The 16,459-nt window shown below is 43.9% G+C and overlaps 4 protein-coding genes across 6 annotated transcripts; 2 read left to right on the forward strand and 2 right to left on the reverse strand.

Moving 5' to 3' along the window:
* The first annotated feature begins 1,365 nt into the window (after nucleotides 1-1,365).
* Nucleotides 1,366-8,342, forward strand: LOC108031595 (carbonic anhydrase 2). 2 transcript variants are annotated; one of them, XM_017105171.3, is made up of 4 exons: nucleotides 1,366-1,411; nucleotides 6,327-6,398; nucleotides 7,190-7,348; nucleotides 7,415-8,342. In XM_017105171.3, the coding sequence occupies exons 1-4, from the start codon at nucleotides 1,381-1,383 to the stop codon at nucleotides 8,065-8,067; spliced, it is 915 nt and encodes a 304-aa protein (XP_016960660.1). In that variant the 5' UTR covers nucleotides 1,366-1,380; the 3' UTR covers nucleotides 8,068-8,342. The 2 variants fall into 2 exon arrangements, with proteins under 2 accessions (XP_016960660.1, XP_016960661.1); XM_017105172.3 differs by lacking the exon at nucleotides 1,366-1,411 and adding an exon at nucleotides 1,588-1,865.
* An 866-nt stretch (nucleotides 8,343-9,208) lies between these two features.
* Nucleotides 9,209-10,755, reverse strand: LOC108031172 (gamma-soluble NSF attachment protein). 2 transcript variants are annotated; one of them, XM_044093740.2, is made up of 2 exons: nucleotides 10,355-10,755; nucleotides 9,209-10,280 (listed from the first exon to the last, which is right to left on the reverse strand). In XM_044093740.2, exons 1-2 carry the CDS (start codon nucleotides 10,370-10,372, stop codon nucleotides 9,618-9,620), a joined length of 681 nt encoding a protein of 226 aa, XP_043949675.1. In that variant the 5' UTR covers nucleotides 10,373-10,755; the 3' UTR covers nucleotides 9,209-9,617. The 2 variants fall into 2 exon arrangements, with proteins under 2 accessions (XP_043949675.1, XP_016959881.1); XM_017104392.3 differs by having other exon boundaries at nucleotides 9,212-10,741.
* Nucleotides 10,756-10,843: 88 nt separating this feature from the next.
* On the forward strand, nucleotides 10,844-11,423 carry LOC108031309 (protein stunted). The gene is made up of 2 exons (XM_017104554.3): nucleotides 10,844-11,053; nucleotides 11,124-11,423. Exon 2 carries the CDS (start codon nucleotides 11,146-11,148, stop codon nucleotides 11,332-11,334), a length of 189 nt encoding a protein of 62 aa, XP_016960043.1. The 5' UTR covers nucleotides 10,844-11,053; nucleotides 11,124-11,145; the 3' UTR covers nucleotides 11,335-11,423.
* Nucleotides 11,424-12,396: 973 nt separating this feature from the next.
* Nucleotides 12,397-15,875, reverse strand: LOC108032257 (protein Skeletor, isoforms B/C). The gene is made up of 6 exons (XM_050888935.1): nucleotides 15,363-15,875; nucleotides 14,781-15,003; nucleotides 14,139-14,486; nucleotides 13,522-14,075; nucleotides 13,233-13,458; nucleotides 12,397-13,176 (listed from the first exon to the last, which is right to left on the reverse strand). Exons 1-6 carry the CDS (start codon nucleotides 15,463-15,465, stop codon nucleotides 12,549-12,551), a joined length of 2,082 nt encoding a protein of 693 aa, XP_050744892.1. The 5' UTR covers nucleotides 15,466-15,875; the 3' UTR covers nucleotides 12,397-12,548.
* Nucleotides 15,876-16,459: the final 584 nt, after the last annotated feature.

Here is a 16,459-nt window from a genome sequence, read left to right on the forward strand (position 1 = left end):
AAAACCCAAAACCGCTTTTCCCTGCCCCTCCTCCCCGCCCCGGCGCATATCACCCCTGTGCAACTCCCCGGGAAATGAGAGCAGCTGCCGTTTGACATTGACTTTGTTCTGCCTTTTGGCACATTTAACTATTTACTGCACTTTAATGACGTCGACATGGCCAACAAAGGCCGAAACAAAATCAAATGGCATCCGCGACGACAGCCCTGCGCGCCATCTCGCTCGCCCGCTGAATTTGAATTTGTCCGCTCAATTGGCATCATCATTATCATTTGTCTGCCTGCGCGCTCCGATCCGCGACTGCACGGTGCAACAATTGGTCACTTCGGGGAAACGGATTATTTTATTTCTAATTTTAAACGAGCAGATCAACTGAAATGTAATTGCCAAATGTGACAATCTCGGTCTTGACGGCTACGTCACTTCCTCTCTGCAAAGTGCACTCAGCGCAATTTTCCTACACTTTAAAATTCATATATCTGGGTTTGCTACAATGCATGTTTACTACCGACTTAGATCAACTCGGGGAATATGCGAAAACGGTTGGTTTTTAATTGAATTGGAATGCTAATAGGCCTATAATAGAGACTATTAGAGGCCTCACAAGATCATTAGCACCTAAGAACTTGCGTTTGCCCTAGCTTTATGTTGAACAATGGTAAAAGGTAAATATGTAACTATTAAAAAGTAGAAAAAAACATTTCCAATGCTAATTTTTATTACACATAGCACGCCACAAATAATTGAACTACATTTTTTAAACACTTATTTTCGGGGAAGGAAAGGTTCAGGAGGTGAGGGTACCTGCACTTATTACTGATCTACAGGTAGTATAGCACTTCCCTACTAATCCTATCCTAAACCAGACTCATGAAAGGCTTGAGGCCCTGGACAAAGTCTGTAAGATCAGATACTTTTATAGGAATATCATTTGGATAAATATTCTCTTTTGCTGGTGACAATAAATGTAAATAAATACGATGTTTATAAAAATTTTATATTTGTTTTGTATTGTATTATTGTATTATATTTGAAAAAAAATGTACATTTTCAAGAATTGTTTACTTTTTATACTTAAAAGAAAGAATTATTGAATAATTCATATTTAAAGTAATTTTGTGTACTCCTCTAACTAGGGTATCTAGTTTCTCTCAGTGTGCGATTTCGCGAGTGTGGGAGGAGGAGAAGGAGAAGCAAGGAGGAGATAGAGAGTCGAGTGCTGCCGCTCTCGCTCAGCTGGCAATTACCGTTCGTTTAGCATTTCTCTGCCCGCTTATCAATTAATCAGCTCCCAAGCCGCGACGCCGACTGCGCAGCCGGCCACTGCAGTTTCCACCTTCGGCTCAAAGCCGCTCATTTTCGGTTGACAAAAGTCGGGAAATGGGAAAGCCCAGAGCCGAAAACCCACAAAGTAAGCGACAACACAGCAAAATAAAGAGCACATAGAACGGTGCCATAATTCAGTGTTCAATTGCGAGAGTGTAGGTGCAGCGGTGTGCGCCTGTGGGTGTGTGGGTGTGCGGCTGTGTGGCTGTGCTTTTGCGGCTGTGTGCGTGTGCACACTGCCGATGCCCGTACCGCTTTTCATTCTGTGCCTGACCGCCGTTGCCGCTGGGTTCCGTTCTTGTTCTGGGCGCGGGGTTCCGTTATAAGAGACGCGTGCCGCCCAAGCCCATGGAGTTCGCTGCGAGACCGCAAAGGTTCCGTGTCCTGCCTGGCAGTCTCTTCTGAGTACTATAAACCGGAAAAGTAAAATATTTTACAGTGCACCCCAAGTGATATAGCCGGAGACAAAGTGCTCGCTTTTATATATTCCTGACGAAAGTAAACCGTAAAAATGCATTTCACCAGCCTCTCCTTCATAGGTAAATCTCTATCAAAATATTACCAAATATTATCACCCGGGTGATTCCATCTAAGCCACATAACTGCGTGCGTGAATCACCCTACTCCAAAATCGGGGCGCTATTAATTGGATTCTTGTACCTATCGCCGCATATAGAACTTATCCGCATATCCGCACTGCGATACCACCCAAAAGGCACGTCCGTCAGTTGATCCCGCATTCTATTTCTGCCACTTACCTTGCAATTATTCGGTTCCGAGTGGATAAGATGATATAGACAATGTGCCAGTGATAATGCTCGGGGATCGTAAATTACAGGCGGCCTTCTCCGTTTATGAGTTACAATGGTCGGGCTCCCAGGTTCCCAGGCCGGGGGAAGCGGTGATCGGGAGGTAGGCAGATGTGCTTGAGTGTTTTCCAGATAAATGTAGAGTTTGAACTGTCAATTGGCCCCATCCTGTCCAAGACAATCATGCGAAATCTGGGGATTGTACTTTTGGCTAGGAACCCTAGACAATGATTCACCTTTAGAGAGAATCCATAAAATGGCAGTTATGTTCCCTATGTTACACCATAAAACGGGGGAACTTTCGTCACTTCTAATTGAGCAACCCCAACACATACTCCGGGGCCTATCTCAAATCTAAGCCATTGCCGTCACAGCAGTACTCCACCGCACTTCACAGAACTTTGGACGTGGATCACGCGCCCGAACTGATATATCTGAACGAAAGACAACCCATAGCCGCCTGTTTGACTTTGTGCGGGCATTCGCATTCGGAAAATACCCACTTAACTCGCCTAATACAGATACAGATACACTTGCAGACGACTCATCGTCGCCGCGGGCGGACTGAGTGATAAGGTCAGCAGAAGCTAATATTTGGTCACGCCGGGCAGCCGACTTCGTCTATGGGTGGGAAAAGCGCTGACCCAAACGAGATCACCGAAGGCACTTTATGCGGCCAAGATGGTGCTCGAGAAATCACAGATATCCGATAGATGCGCGCTGATAGGGGGAAATTCCAAGAGCGGCACGGGGGGCAAGAGCACATTAAACGATTAATTGGCAATTAACTCGAACGGGTTTATGGACCTCTTCGAGATTCGATTAAGCCTAATCACAAGGCGCCGCCTCTTATCGCTTTGCTTACCTGTCAGGTAGCTGCAGCCGATTAGCTGCGATTTCTGAGATACATTGCGTGCAAAATGGTGATTAAAGCTATAAATGGGTTAAGCCAAGTCGGTTAGCCATTCTTGTGTGTTTATTACTTTATTTCTTATTTGTTTAAATTCTTGCCACACAATCAGCAGAGTGATACAATTGTTTGTGTTCCAGATAAGACTCACCCAGGCATAGAGATATTTGTGCTTTCTCCTGTCAAATGCAGGGATTTTAGAAATCAGTTATCAACATCAGATTATTCTGTCGTTAATAAACTATTTTAAACTTATAGTTTTTTTTAGGTATATATATAACACATTCTAGTGCAAGTCACCTGAGAATCAGAACATTTCCTTTCCTAATGACGCACTTTTGGGATTTGCAAAACAGTTGTTTCTGGGTTTTTATTCAACTGGCTGAACCCAATGTTAAAATGTGAGTCAAATTGTGCGAATCACTAACTACTTATAATTTTAGGGATATGACAATGTGTCATATTCATTCTTTGAACCCTTTCTTATATGTATTGAAATTCCTGGAATTATATGACACTAATATAAAAAAGATAAAGAAAGATATTGTAAAACATTGAAACGTTGGAAGCAACATTTGGAAATGTTTAATGTAGTTCGGGATATTAGTAAAAGATCAAGTAAAGTGTGTAAACTAATGTATCTATTAGGCAACAGATTTTCAGTTTATAACTACTAACTCCACATGATGGATTCTGATTGTTCCATTTGATCGGTTATCTGTGGAACAAGTAGTTGATGGATGGTGCACAAGTACACACCCTCTTTAGAGAGCCTCCGGTTATCGCCAAACCATCGGATGCACTCGACCGTTTATTTGTGTTTGCTTTGCACTCCCTTTGTTGACGTCGGGCGAAAGTGAAATTGCACTCGCAGTTGACTTTCCCGATAGCCAGTGCTTCCTATTTATGTATGGGGTCATCTGTACAAAGACCCTCGGCTATCTGCTACCACTGTCTCCGCAGCTTGTTTTCCACGCACTTATCAACATCCACCCGCCAGACTTCCGCTTTTCGCGTTGCAAATCCAAAGTCCATTAACTCGATTGGCTTGTGATGGAAAGTTTTGAGCCTACTCCCCCACAAATCGATTAGCGATGCAGCCACGCTCATTGAAGGTTTATGGCACCAGACAAACGTCACAATGTCAAGGCTATTTATAGGAAAAGAAACCAAAGTCTGGGAATTTGTCTGATTATGCCTCCTGAAATAATTATGTTCCAGTTGAGGAGATTAGATTAATTCTGGGGGAGGTGCTGTGGCACCCACCCACGTTTTTCTCATTTAGGAACCAAATTCAAGAAGGTTCTGGGTGATATTTGATATATTTCTTTATCTTTACCCTTTCAAACGGAAGTTTGTTTAATCATAAAATACCATATTGTGTTTTGTGGCCCTCCACGCATTTTAATAGATAAAACTGAGGACTATCTTGAATTTGTGATTTATTTCGCATTTATTTAGACAACCGATAACGTCGATGGTTGCATTCACATGACTTGCGGTGTATTTATTGGACGCCGCGGCTTATCACGGGCTTTACGGCCCCCAATCTCAAGACAATAGGACATCAAATCGCGTGCACTCCCGAAATCGTTTATCGGAGGGGGATATCTTTGCTTACGACGCCCCACTAAAATGTAAATAAAATTTGGCCTGGAAAATCACCGAGTGCTCTATTAATCGGCGGCAGATCTCCATACCGCAGTGATTTGGCAGGAATGAGCAAAAAACCCAAACGACCGACTGCTTCTTTATCGCTCTGCTTGGCCAGCGAAATTGTTTCGATTCTTTTCCGCTGACAAGGCCAGAAATGATTTAATAAACAGCAGTGGGGACAAGCAGAGCCAATGCCAGAATAATTCAGTTCTCAAGAGCGGCGGAATGCAAAAAGATACTTCCACTTGACGCCTTCGCAAGCGGATTGCATTTTCCCCCCGCAATCGCAGCTGTTTATTTTTCGCGATTTTTCACATGATTATAGCCCATTTGCTCCGGCCGCTGGCAGTTGCAGCTTTGTTAACTTTTACACCCCGAGGCCCCCAATCGGAGAACACTTCCCATTATCAGATATCAAAGCTTTGGGCACTCAAATTTAATTGTCCGACGCTTGCATGTGCAAAGTTAATTGCACTTTAAACGGCTGCCCGACATTTGCGGCATGTTCGGTGAGAAAGCATTTAGGCCTTCGGTTTCGGTGGCAAGGTCTCGAGATCAAGTGATTCCTGCGATTTGGCAGCTGACGGAACTTTCATTACCCGATCGCAGTGTGAACACCTCAGAGCACTCACGTTGAAGCCATTAGGTCTTGTGATCGTTTCTTAATTAAAAGGGAAATATCTTTACGACGCCTGATACGCCGCTACAAATTCAAATGGGAATCGGCGGCCCTACCCGCCTGAAATGATTAAAGAGTCATTAAAAATCAAATGGAATATTATTTCTAATCAAGAGATGCTACCATATAACTCAGAAAATTGCGTCAGGCGGCCAGCGTGGACTATACTAAGTAAGCCTCAGCTGATCGGCTGGCTGCCAGGCAAAAAGTATATTAAAACGATTATATACGGCATATAGTATTCGTACTGGGGTATATTTAGTACTCTACTTTCGCAGCTGCGGCGGTCATATGTCTCTTTGCGAAAATGCCGAGTGGCCAGCATAAATACTCGAAAGACCTGAGACAGAGCATGAATTATCACACTGGTTGGCGAACTTTTTATTAGCCCATTAGTGTTGCACATGGCTAAACAAACAGCGTAGCGACGAGTTATGCTGACTTCTCAGTGGTTTTTTAAAGACCAAAATGGATCGTAAAATCTGCAGAACGGCAAGCATTAAAATTAGTTGATCTTTTGATGTGCGGCTTGTCAAAATGCTTTCAGGCGGAGAAAGCAGGCACAATATGCGACCATTTATTCAGCATTTATGTACGTGTTCCCGCAGAATCGCTGGCATTCAAAGGCGGGGATACATGCGATTGAAATCATAAATTTCGAGGCTATTTTTGGCCGAGTCAAGTGCAAGGTGCCGGGTTTTCATTGATTCGCCTGCCAAGCATGTGTGCAGCTTGACCCTCTGACAGTCAGTCCCATTGCTTTTATGGCCCATCAAGAGGTGCAGTTTTAATGTGCTTGGGTTGTTGTTTTTCTGCTTAGCTGCTGCCCCTGAAGCAGTCAGTCGGTCAAGTTGAAGTTTATTTAAAGCGTTCCCATTCCGCGGTCCACACGGCGGCTACTTGATACTGATACTGATCTGTCACCCGTTTCTCTCGCCTTTTGCAGTACTCTGCTCTGCGGCCCTCGGCTGGGCCAACGAATGGGGCTACCCGGACTTGGACAACAACCAGGATGAGCGTAAGTAGCGCCAATCGAGTTCATTCGCGGAATTAGTTAATCACGCCACTCTGGATCTCTGGCTCGGATCGCCAAGTGCTCTGCATACCAGAGCGACCCAAGAGCTCGGCTTATCCCTCTGTGTGCACGCTTTCGGCTCGAGCTTGGCTAAATTGGGTCAAATTGTTGTGTATGCAAATTGAACATGAATAATGATAAACGCCGACCGCCACTCGGGCACATTTTCGCGGAAACTGAACTCTGCCTAGAGTTTTTAATTGGCAACACGGCCTCCAATTACTTCAATTTTGATTTATGGGTCTTTAATTTCAAATAAAATTTTGCTTGTGCAGAAATTCGCCAAGGGAAGAGTGGTCCGATTATTCATATTGGGGTTTTAATTGGTTAGAGATGGGTTCAATTGCATAAAGTTTGATTGATGGGCTTTTAACTTAAAATGTAGCAGAAAATAATTTGACAAACAAATAGCCTTTTAAAGAGTATTTAAATGAGCATTCCCATTATTCGAGTGCCTTACTTGATTTTTTTTACCAAATGTTTTGTATTCAGTAAATTTAAAATTATTTATCTCTAAGAAAATAGAGAAAAGAAATGAAAAATACTAACAATATTCAAATAAAAATATATTTTAACTGTTACTTAAAACTTTTTATTGAAAACAAAGAATTAATCGAGTTCGATAGTAAAAATTCCATACAGGTCTGTGCCAGAATTAAAATTCCATAATATAAATAAATTAGACAGCAAAGCATGTGTTCTTGACATTGATGGATGATCTCTATAATCCACAGCCTTTCCGAAATGGGGCGGTCTTTGCGATAGCGGAAAGAAGCAGAGCCCCATAAACCTGCATGTCAAGGGGGCCTTGAAGGGCGAGTTTGATCCCCTGAAGTTCGAGAACTACGACGAGCACCAGAAAAATCTGCAAATGGTCAACAATGGACATTCAAGTGAGTTTTAAAATATTCCAGCGTTCAGGAATGTCTCTTGAAATGATTATTGTTATTCATCTGCAGTTCAGCTATCTGGCTTCGATCACGAACTGACCCTGAGTGGCGGCGCCCTGGTCAGCGATTTCGTGGTGGAGCAGATCCACATGCACTGGTGGTCGGAGCACACCATCAACGACATCCGGTATCCGCTGGAAGTGCACATCGTGCACCGGAACACCATCTACCCCAACATGACGATGGCGGCCAACTTCAAGGACGGCATTGTGGTCATCGGAGTGCTGTACCATGTGTCCAACACGCCCAACGAGGCCATCGGCAGCATCATCAAGAGTCTGGGGGCCGTGAAGAGCTACGATAGCATGAACAAGCCTGTCCTGGTGGCAGACTCCCTGGCCGTCGACGACCTGGTGCCCAGTGTGGAGAGCTACTTCACCTACGCCGGCTCCCTGACCACGCCCACCTGCGCCGAGGCCGTCACCTGGATCGTGCTCACCGAGACCTTCCCCGTCACCCTGGACCAGGTCAACGAGTTCAAGGAGATCGAGTACGAGGAGGGCAAGCAGCTGCACAACAACTACAGGGAGCTCCAGAGCGAGAACAACCGGGCTGTGGTGCTCGTGAAGCAGCCGGAGGACCGATCGGGGGCCGCGGGACTCACGGCGTCCGTATCCCTGACCCTCATGCTCATCCTGGCGGGCCAGAAGCTCCTGCTGTAGATTTAAGTGGATATCTGTGCATGTACCGCAGAGAAGGAGAGCAGCCAATGACATACTCGTACCAAAGAATCGTTTGACACAACGAATTTGTTTACCAACTATATATCTTAACAACCCAACAACCGGCGACACAGGAGAGCTACGTCTCAGACCAGACAATTTATACTCATTAATTGTAATGCAGAGCAGAAGAACAGAACAATTCAGCTAGTCAGTTTGTGTGAAGTTCATTAAGTGCAAAGATCACAGATAATAAATGAAACATTTTACAAGCATTTGATTTCACATTCCCGCCTTTCGTGGTTAACGGGGCGTATGCTTAACTTGAAAGTGGCCGCTTATTTCCGTTCAAAGTTCAGGCTGACCAATAACATTTTATGGTACACCAGGGATCCAAAAATAGCCGGTGAACCATACTTCTGCATATTTTATCACAAGACCCCAGGCTTGGGGTAAACATTTTAGGGCCCTGGTCAGTGTGATTCCTAAAGGGGACCCCATTCGCACTCTAGTGCCTGTCATAAGCGGGAATAAAGTATTTATCACCGCGAATAGTATTGCAGAAATCACTGATAACTGCCCAGCGTCAACCGACTGACCAATTGCGCTGCCTGATAAGGCTAATTGATGTTGGATGGCCGCTAAATAAATCAACTTCAACAACAGCGGGCCCTGCATTTGATTTCGCCTCTTGCTGGCCACACTTAATCATCGTTCGTTGCGAAATGACACTGGATTCCACTGCGATTGAAACTGAAGCGCGTGTCCGGCGGTTTATTTTATGGATGGTCTGCTAATTATACACACAGGCTGAACTATATCTTATCTGCGGGAGACAAGCACCGAACAGAGTCCTAAAGTAATCTAAAGTCCAATAAGCCTATTGTTAACTTAAAATACAATTAAGACTTACCGGTAAGCTAAGTTCGTCCACTCAAAGGACCGGAAAAAAGGGTCTACTGATATTTTTCAAAGAATTCGCTAAAGAAAATAAGCTGGAACTTAGCTAAAAACTTAAGGCACAAGAACTCTATAAACTCTAGAATTAATTGAAAAAGTTTATACGGTTAATTAAGACAATGAATTACAGCCTTGTTGAATTTAAAACTCAATTCTTAAAGTTTTTTGTTCGATTTTTAATTTTATTAGATAAGATTATAAATTTCAATTTTGAAAAAGGGATTTATAAAATCAAAATTTGTTGCCTACTTTTAAGCTGACATCATTTTGCATTTGTTTTAATAGATCAAAATGGCACTATAGTTTTGGGAATATAAAAAAGTAGTGTAAAATTCTCATTATAAAGAGTAACAATTTGAGTATAAAAATGTAAGTTCAAGATAACAAAGTCTTTTGTATAAAAATTATTAAAAATATTAACTTCTAAAAGGCACGATAAGATATTCCTGAGGTATTTTTTTTATCAACACTTTATATTTATGTATATAGTTAACAGTGTTCCTACAAATTTAAAGCTTTTTCGTTTAAGGATCGTAATGATCATAAGGTTGATATAACAACTTTTTCAAGGTTCTACTACTGACAACGCCTTATTTCTCTGGCTGAACTCCTCTGGGTAAGGGAATGTTTTTGGATAAAAGTGCATACTCCACATCCATATGTCTGATAAATGGAGATGCCAGCATTTTGGCAGCCAGTTCAGGGTCCTCATCGTCGTAAGCTTGCAGAAGTGCTTGCAAGGTTTTGACCTCTTGGGGATCACAACGGTTTCCCCATTTCTTGAAGGTCTTTTTGGCATCAACAAAGTCCTCGAGTGCCAACTGCACTAGTACCAAAGCAACGACCAGGCGGCCAACTAGTCCGTATGATTTCGTTTGCAGATTCAGGCTAATCTCCTTTTTCAAGGCTTTACTGGCCTCCTCGAACTTCTTTAGTTTGACCAGTATTCTGGAGACCTTTGAGGCGAACTCGGTTGCCTGGTGGGTGGAGTCCCCAGTCAAGACGACGGCCAGGGCCCGTTTATAGAAGCCCAGGGCCAGGTCGGGGTGCTTCGACTCCGTCATCTTGGCGGCCTTGTCCATGGAGGCGGCTGCTGCTTCTGGGGAACCGTGTTGCTGGTAGAGATTGCAAGCCTTGTTGGCATACTCCTCAACTTCGGCCAGAGCATCGGTTTCTTTGGCCAGCAGGACCACCTGCCCCCACGACTTGGCCGCATGGAACCACGACTTGTTGTTCATGTAACAGTCGATGGCCTTCAAAAGACAATCCTTGCTCTTATCCAAGCTTTTGGCCCCGCGGTACGCAGCTGCAGCCTTGAAATACATACCAGCTTTGGCGTACTCATCCGCGGCAGTATCTACCTGCCCCAGTAAAGCCTCCGCCTCGGCAATCTTTTTGGCATCAGGAGCACTCATTTCCTAACTTTCCTCCTTGCGTGTTGAAAAAATCAATGGGGAATTAGTGTGCCCGAGTGCGCAAGTGCAGGGAAAGCTTAAAAGGCCGCTCCCTGATTTGGCGGTTATGACGCGACACGGCGTTAGTCCTGACGTCAGAATGGTAATACTAAATTTTTAAATGTTTTAAGAGTTAATAAATAAATATTTTAAAATATATTTAAAATTGAAGAGTTATACAAAACAAGAGTATACACTACACTTCCTTATGGAGGCGGTATCATTGATCTAAATATGAGAAAACTGAAATGGAATTTATGCTTGTAGTTTCTCCTTGTCAAAATAGCAGCAGGGATGAAAATAAATGTATCGATTAAGTGTATCGATGTTTTAAAATACAAATCGAAATCTAGACACATTTGAATTTTGACGATTTTGTATCCCTGGGTTGAAAAGAAAGTCATCCGAAAAGCAACGTGCTTTGTCATTCTTGAATTTGTGCTATAAGGAAATAACTTCTTAAATAAAGCGGTAAAGCTGTGAAAGTGCTGCATATCTGAAATAAGCCCATTCTGGTGTATTGAAGGAATCCTCCCATTCTGTTTTATTTAAGATCCTAGATTGCCAAGAAGGTAAAACCCCTCTTCTTGCAGTTTCAGATTTTCGAATTACTTATTGAATTTCTTTCTGAAAACTTTTCAGTCCGGTGTTTGAATTTTGAAGCATGAAGGTCTGGAGAGATGCTGGGCTTACCTATATCCACTATTCCAACATTGCGGCCCGCGTAGTGCGCGAGGCCCTGCGAGCGGAGCTGCGTGCCGAGGCCGCCAAGCGCAACATAAGTCATGTGCAGTTCACTCCCTGGAAGAACGGAAGGCCAGTACCACGCAAGAAGGAGGAACCCAAGTCCTAAATGCTACTGTGAATGACCTCTTGGGGATCCCCAAAAATAAAAAATGAATTAATTAGTTAAAATAAATGTAAATCATTCAAGAAAGAGAAGTTCCAAGCAGATAAAATCGCAAGTAGTTACTTAGAGATCCATATATAGGGAGGTATTATAAATGGTTATACGGTTCAGTATTGAAAAGAGCTGAAATAAAAACCAATAATATCCATTATGTACATACTTCGTCTCTAGTGAATTCATGATGCAACCTGATTCGTAAATTTGCAATTGGATCCCAATTGTAGGGACCAAAATGGCCGACACGGTAGAGGTGGGGAAACATCGATATTTCTCGATTATAGGCCGCTACGACCCTGCAAGTGTGCTTTTGCAGAATATGCATAATGTACCAATTTTGCAGCCTCTCGAACTAATGACCCTAGACAAGAAGATACTCTGGAATTTGTGAGTTGCTGGCCACAACATTTATTCCCTTACTTACACCTGAACTTCGCTCCCGGACAAACTTCTTAGAGCTCGGCCAAGCATCCCCAACGCGATCCGAAGAGGTTGCACTAGATGATGGTCACCGGCGGCGGTCATCAAGCAGGTCTCCGCACCGACGTAGTCACCGCACGATAAGGACCCGTCACCGATCCCCGAGTAGCTTTCCCACCCCGACGCAGCCGACGCAGGGTCTACCGATCCCAAGGCAGGAGCGTGGACCTCCGGGAGCAATCCCCGCCGCCGTCACCAGTCGTGGCCCACCGGGAGCAATCCCTGCCACCGCCAGCAGCCGAGATCCATAAGGAGCCCTCAAGGGAGGGATCCCCACAGCCGAACCGAACGACTGAATGATTTTTTAAAATGCAAAAGCTTCGCATTTAAAATATGTATGTAATTCCTTGTACTTAATACAAAGGTTAAATTTAAATCAACCGGAAACGGGAAGTCCTTATCAGCTATTGTTGGCTCTTTTAATCAGTTACGGATCTAGGAATCAACACTCAAACCTCTTATATCATTAAGATTAAACAACAGTACCCATCTAAAGAATGTTCAATATTAACAACTTTTTCACTCTAAAGTACAACACAGTTCTGTATTTAAATATCATTTAAATAATAATATACACAACATTGAGCATACATTCTACACACGCGTATCAAATACATAGATTGTGACTGCTTAATTTAGACTAAGACACTAAGTAGGAGAATCTAAGAATGAGGAAACAGTCAGTTCTGAAGCACCAGCCAGGGCAGCAGGATGATGCATAAAGACCAGGACAAAGCCTTCGCACCGCTCCTCAGATTGGTGTAGCTGTCCACGATGTGGATCTTCCAGCCCATGTTACCGTGGGTGAAGGAGTTGTAGTACACCGTATCCGGCCAGGTGATGTTCGGCGTGATTTCCAACAAAGCCGGTGCCTCATCCACGCACTCGGTGATCAGCGATCGATTGAACTTCTTGAAAGTGGGGAAGTTATCATCCAGGCGACGATCATATCCCGAGGGATATCTCGACAAGCAGAGGGGACCAGCAGCCGTGGGCTTGGGCCTGCCCCTCCTGGTGAACTCCACTCCAGCCAGCACACGAATCTCACTCTGCTTGGCATCCGACAAGCGATCATAACCTCCCTGGGGATCGTCGGTGATAACCAAGGGATGATAGTGCTCGGGCGAGTGCGGATTGTTACCGCCCCTGACCTTAAAGGTGTAGGTCAGGCCGCGCTTTAGGTAAAGTTCCGGAATCATATAGCCATTGATGTACCAGGCCAAGCCGCTGGACACATGGCCAGTCAATCCCTGATAGCCACGAAGTCCTCCAGAGGGTCCCAGATAGGCATTGAAGGTGCGTACAGTCCTGAAAAGTAATCAGTTATGTTCATACTTCTTTTCTTCAGGAGAGCTGATCCTTACGCATCTGTAATCCTAGTTCGTTCCCACAACTGAGGAGGAGGCGTCTCCATTTTCTTGGTGAAGGCAAAGCAATCCATCACCGGTTCCGTGGTATTGAAGTCAATTACTATATCGCTCTTGGGATAGAACGTGTGAAAGGCGGGCTCGTTGTTGGAATCCAACTGGCCAAAGGCCCACACCACGTAGTTGCTGCGATCTAGAAAGATTTCCTTATCGCCATCATCAGCTGAAAGAAGGACAAACATTATTATTAATCGTGTAGTAAGATATTAATGAGATTTGAACCTACATGACTTGAGCGTCCGCCTGAAACTGATCGTGTTGATGCCATCCTTGCGGCTATAAGTGTTCAACTGGAAGCTGTCCAATCCACCGACCACATCGTCCCGGCAAACTCCCTTGTTTTGGCCCAAAACCTGAACGCAGGGCGCCAGCGAAGTGATGTTGTAGTCCACTGTGTATCCCCGGATTTCGTCAATGTAGGCCACAACCACATCGGACCCGATCATCTGACTGGACACATCCGACCCGGATATGCCGAAGGACATGTAGTCGTTGGCACCCACCTGGCCGGACAGTTGGAATGTGATCTGTGGCCCGAAAACTTCCCAGGACACCTGCAAGTCCTTGTGCAGCTGCCGGCAATTGGGCAGCGAGAACTCGAAGGGCGTCACTTTCACCAGCGAGGGCGGAACATTCAGTCCATCGTTGATCAGGACATGGCCGTAGTTCTCGTTGTCGGCCACATCGTAAACGCTGATCCAATCGATGTCAAAGATGGTCTTGTCTCCCGGCAGCTCCAGTTCAATGGTCTCCTTGTTATACTTCCTGATGGGATCCAGGCTGAATAATCATTAGAAAAATCAATTAGTATTTTACATCATAGAAGTGTCTTTAAATACTTACTATCCCCGCTCATCGGGCAGCTTGCTTCCTCGGCTAGACGGCTGTGCCCCCACTCCCGTCCAGAAAAAGGTGCGCTTGCCGCGGCCATCGTAGGTGAAGTCCTTGATGCGAATGGTCTTCGAGTCCAGGATCTCGATGCTGCTGCTGCTCACGTTGTGGCTGCGCTTGGAGAAGGTTCCGCCCAGCTGGGCCATCGGTGGCTCGAACTCCTCGGGAATGTAGACATCCCCAAAGTTGTTCTGACTGCTCAGATCGTAGACCGCCAGCCATTTGATTTCGGTTATTTTCTTGCGATCCGGCAAGGTCAGTGTGAAGTCCTTGTTGTGGTAGCGATCCAGGATATTGGTTCTATGGTAAAAATGGTGTTTTTAAATGGTTTACAATTTTATAAAGTATTTTTGCTTATACTACAAGTATTAAATTTCTTATAAATAGTTCTCCGGAATTGATTATTTAAGGTAAAATAATATATAAAATTATGATTACATATATAAGTACATAGATTATATTATTTAATATTTTTATTTTGGCATATAAATTCATAAGTATAGAAATGACTTATCTCGTTTTTATTTAAACCTTACTATAAATTGCCAAATTTGACGATTCATATAAATGAATAATGAATTTTTAACCACTTACTTTCCATATTCATCTGGCACAATGAAGCCCTGAGGTCCCGGGCGATTGCTGGCGCCCGACCAGAAGAACGTATCCGCCCCGTTGCCGTCGTAGTTGAAGCCCACAATCAAGAAGGTGTACTCATTCACGGCGTACACATCGCCGGACACCTGATGATGGTACGAGTTGAGTTTTCCCAGATGCTTTCCGCGGTACGGACCGTCCTCTTCCTCGCCCTCGGCCACTAATCAAAAAAGAACTTGGTAAGAAAATCACAAGGCCGGTTAAGTGTACCACAATCAAAGGAAAACAAATCGCAAAACGAAAGACTGTGACAACGAACTCGTTTGGAATTTTCGCTCTGACTAATAAGCCAGCGATTCGGCTTCTGATTTACTGCCTCTGGGCCAGGTGGCGCCCCCTGGCGGGAGCTGTGCGAGCCAGGTCTAAGACTAGACCAGTTTCTCTAGTTTTACACGAAAGTGAATTTGTTTTCGCCCCGTCTGGAGCGTAACGCCACTAAAAATTTCTCTTTCTTTTGCAATTTCTTTGTTTTTCTTGCTGTTTTTTAAGTTTGCAATTTAATTGGTTTTTTAAACTCACGGGCGGCGGGGAGAAGCAGGAAAAGCGTTACAACAACCAGTAGTAATTGCCGCTGCAATCGCAGACAAAGAACTTTGCCGACGCCTTTGTTGCTCAATGTCATTGTATTTCTTTCTTCGGTTGGTCCGGTCCTGTTTTATACACTCCCACTTCCTAAGCCACGTTTAAATATTTCTTATTTCTTAATCGCTGTTATCTTGCATGCTTAGTCACGCCGCAGAAGTTTGCATTTTGGGTTTTTCCTGGGGCTCACTGCATCACCGAGGATCTGCGGTTTGCAAATATATATGTAAGATGTATTCAATTAAAGAGCCAAGTAAATTATTTATAATTTTTTCTTGCTTTTGCTTAAGGTCGTTTCGTCACTTGCATGCGTTTTCGCTGCTATTGTTGTTGTGTTCACTTGGGCAAAACAGGTTTGGGCAGCAGTTCCGGCGTTTTTTGTACTCTTTACTTTTTCTTCGGCCCTCGCTGCGAAGCCCAAATCAAAAACGAACCGCTATGTCCAACCGATCGGAGTAAACTGAGACTTCGAGCCGCCGTTATTTCGGTTTGCGTTTCTTTCGGAGTTCCATCGCCGTGTCTGCGCACGTTCAGAGAGCACTGCTCTCCAGCCTCTCTTTCCAGCCGTGCGCGCATGCGTGGTTGGCATTGAAATGGCCTAGAGTGCCTTTAACGGTACTTGCTGCATATTCGGAATATGCGAGGTGTGCTCAAGAGCTTTAACAATATAATATAACAAAAAATATCTATTCCGAATAACATTTGATAGGGGCAATAATCAGACAGAGGTGAAAATATTTAAATGGAACCAGTTTCTAAGGAAAAAACATTATAAATCAAGTATTAATTAAGAATTTGCGCTAAAAAACCAATAAAATAACAACATTGAACAAGAAAATTTTTTTAAAATGTTAAATGTTTGATTATAGTTTGTCCAAAAATGTAATTAGTATCCCCACCTTTTCCCCACTAAAACACATTTTTTTTATTTCTCTCAATTGCTTGCAAAACTATTAGATCTTTATTTTGAATAGCAATTCAATCAATGTTTTTAAAACTAATCAATTGCAATTTGTTGTCCGACTGCGTTTTAC

The sequence above is a fragment of the Drosophila biarmipes genome, chromosome 3R, assembly GCF_025231255.1.
Source record: "Drosophila biarmipes strain raj3 chromosome 3R, RU_DBia_V1.1, whole genome shotgun sequence".
Taxonomy (NCBI): domain Eukaryota; kingdom Metazoa; phylum Arthropoda; class Insecta; order Diptera; family Drosophilidae; genus Drosophila; species Drosophila biarmipes.

What these genes read in the sequence shown, in the direction of transcription:
- LOC108031595 (XM_017105171.3), top strand. Translation starts at nt 1,381, where the DNA reads ATGGGAAAGCCCAGAGCCGAAAACCCACAAA. An exon ending in GGACAACAACCAGGATGAGC is followed by an intron (nt 6,399 to 7,189) that starts GTAAGTAGCGCC and finishes TATAATCCACAG; the next exon opens with CCTTTCCGAAATGGGGCGGT. An exon ending in GGTCAACAATGGACATTCAA is followed by an intron (nt 7,349 to 7,414) that starts GTGAGTTTTAAA and finishes ATTCATCTGCAG; the next exon opens with TTCAGCTATCTGGCTTCGAT.
- LOC108031172 (XM_017104392.3), bottom strand. Translation starts at nt 10,442, where the DNA reads ATGAGTGCTCCTGATGCCAAAAAGATTGCCGAGGCGGAGGCTTTACTG.
- LOC108031309 (XM_017104554.3), top strand. Translation starts at nt 11,146, where the DNA reads ATGAAGGTCTGGAGAGATGCTGGGCTTACCTATATCCACTATTCCAAC.
- LOC108032257 (XM_050888935.1), bottom strand. Translation starts at nt 15,465, where the DNA reads ATGACATTGAGCAACAAAGGCGTCGGCAAAGTTCTTTGTCTGCGATTG. An exon ending in CCTGCTTCTCCCCGCCGCCC is followed by an intron (nt 15,004 to 15,362) that starts GTGAGTTTAAAA and finishes TTTTTTGATTAG; the next exon opens with TGGCCGAGGGCGAGGAAGAG. An exon ending in CTGCCCGATGAGCGGGGATA is followed by an intron (nt 14,076 to 14,138) that starts GTAAGTATTTAA and finishes ATGATTATTCAG; the next exon opens with CCTGGATCCCATCAGGAAGT.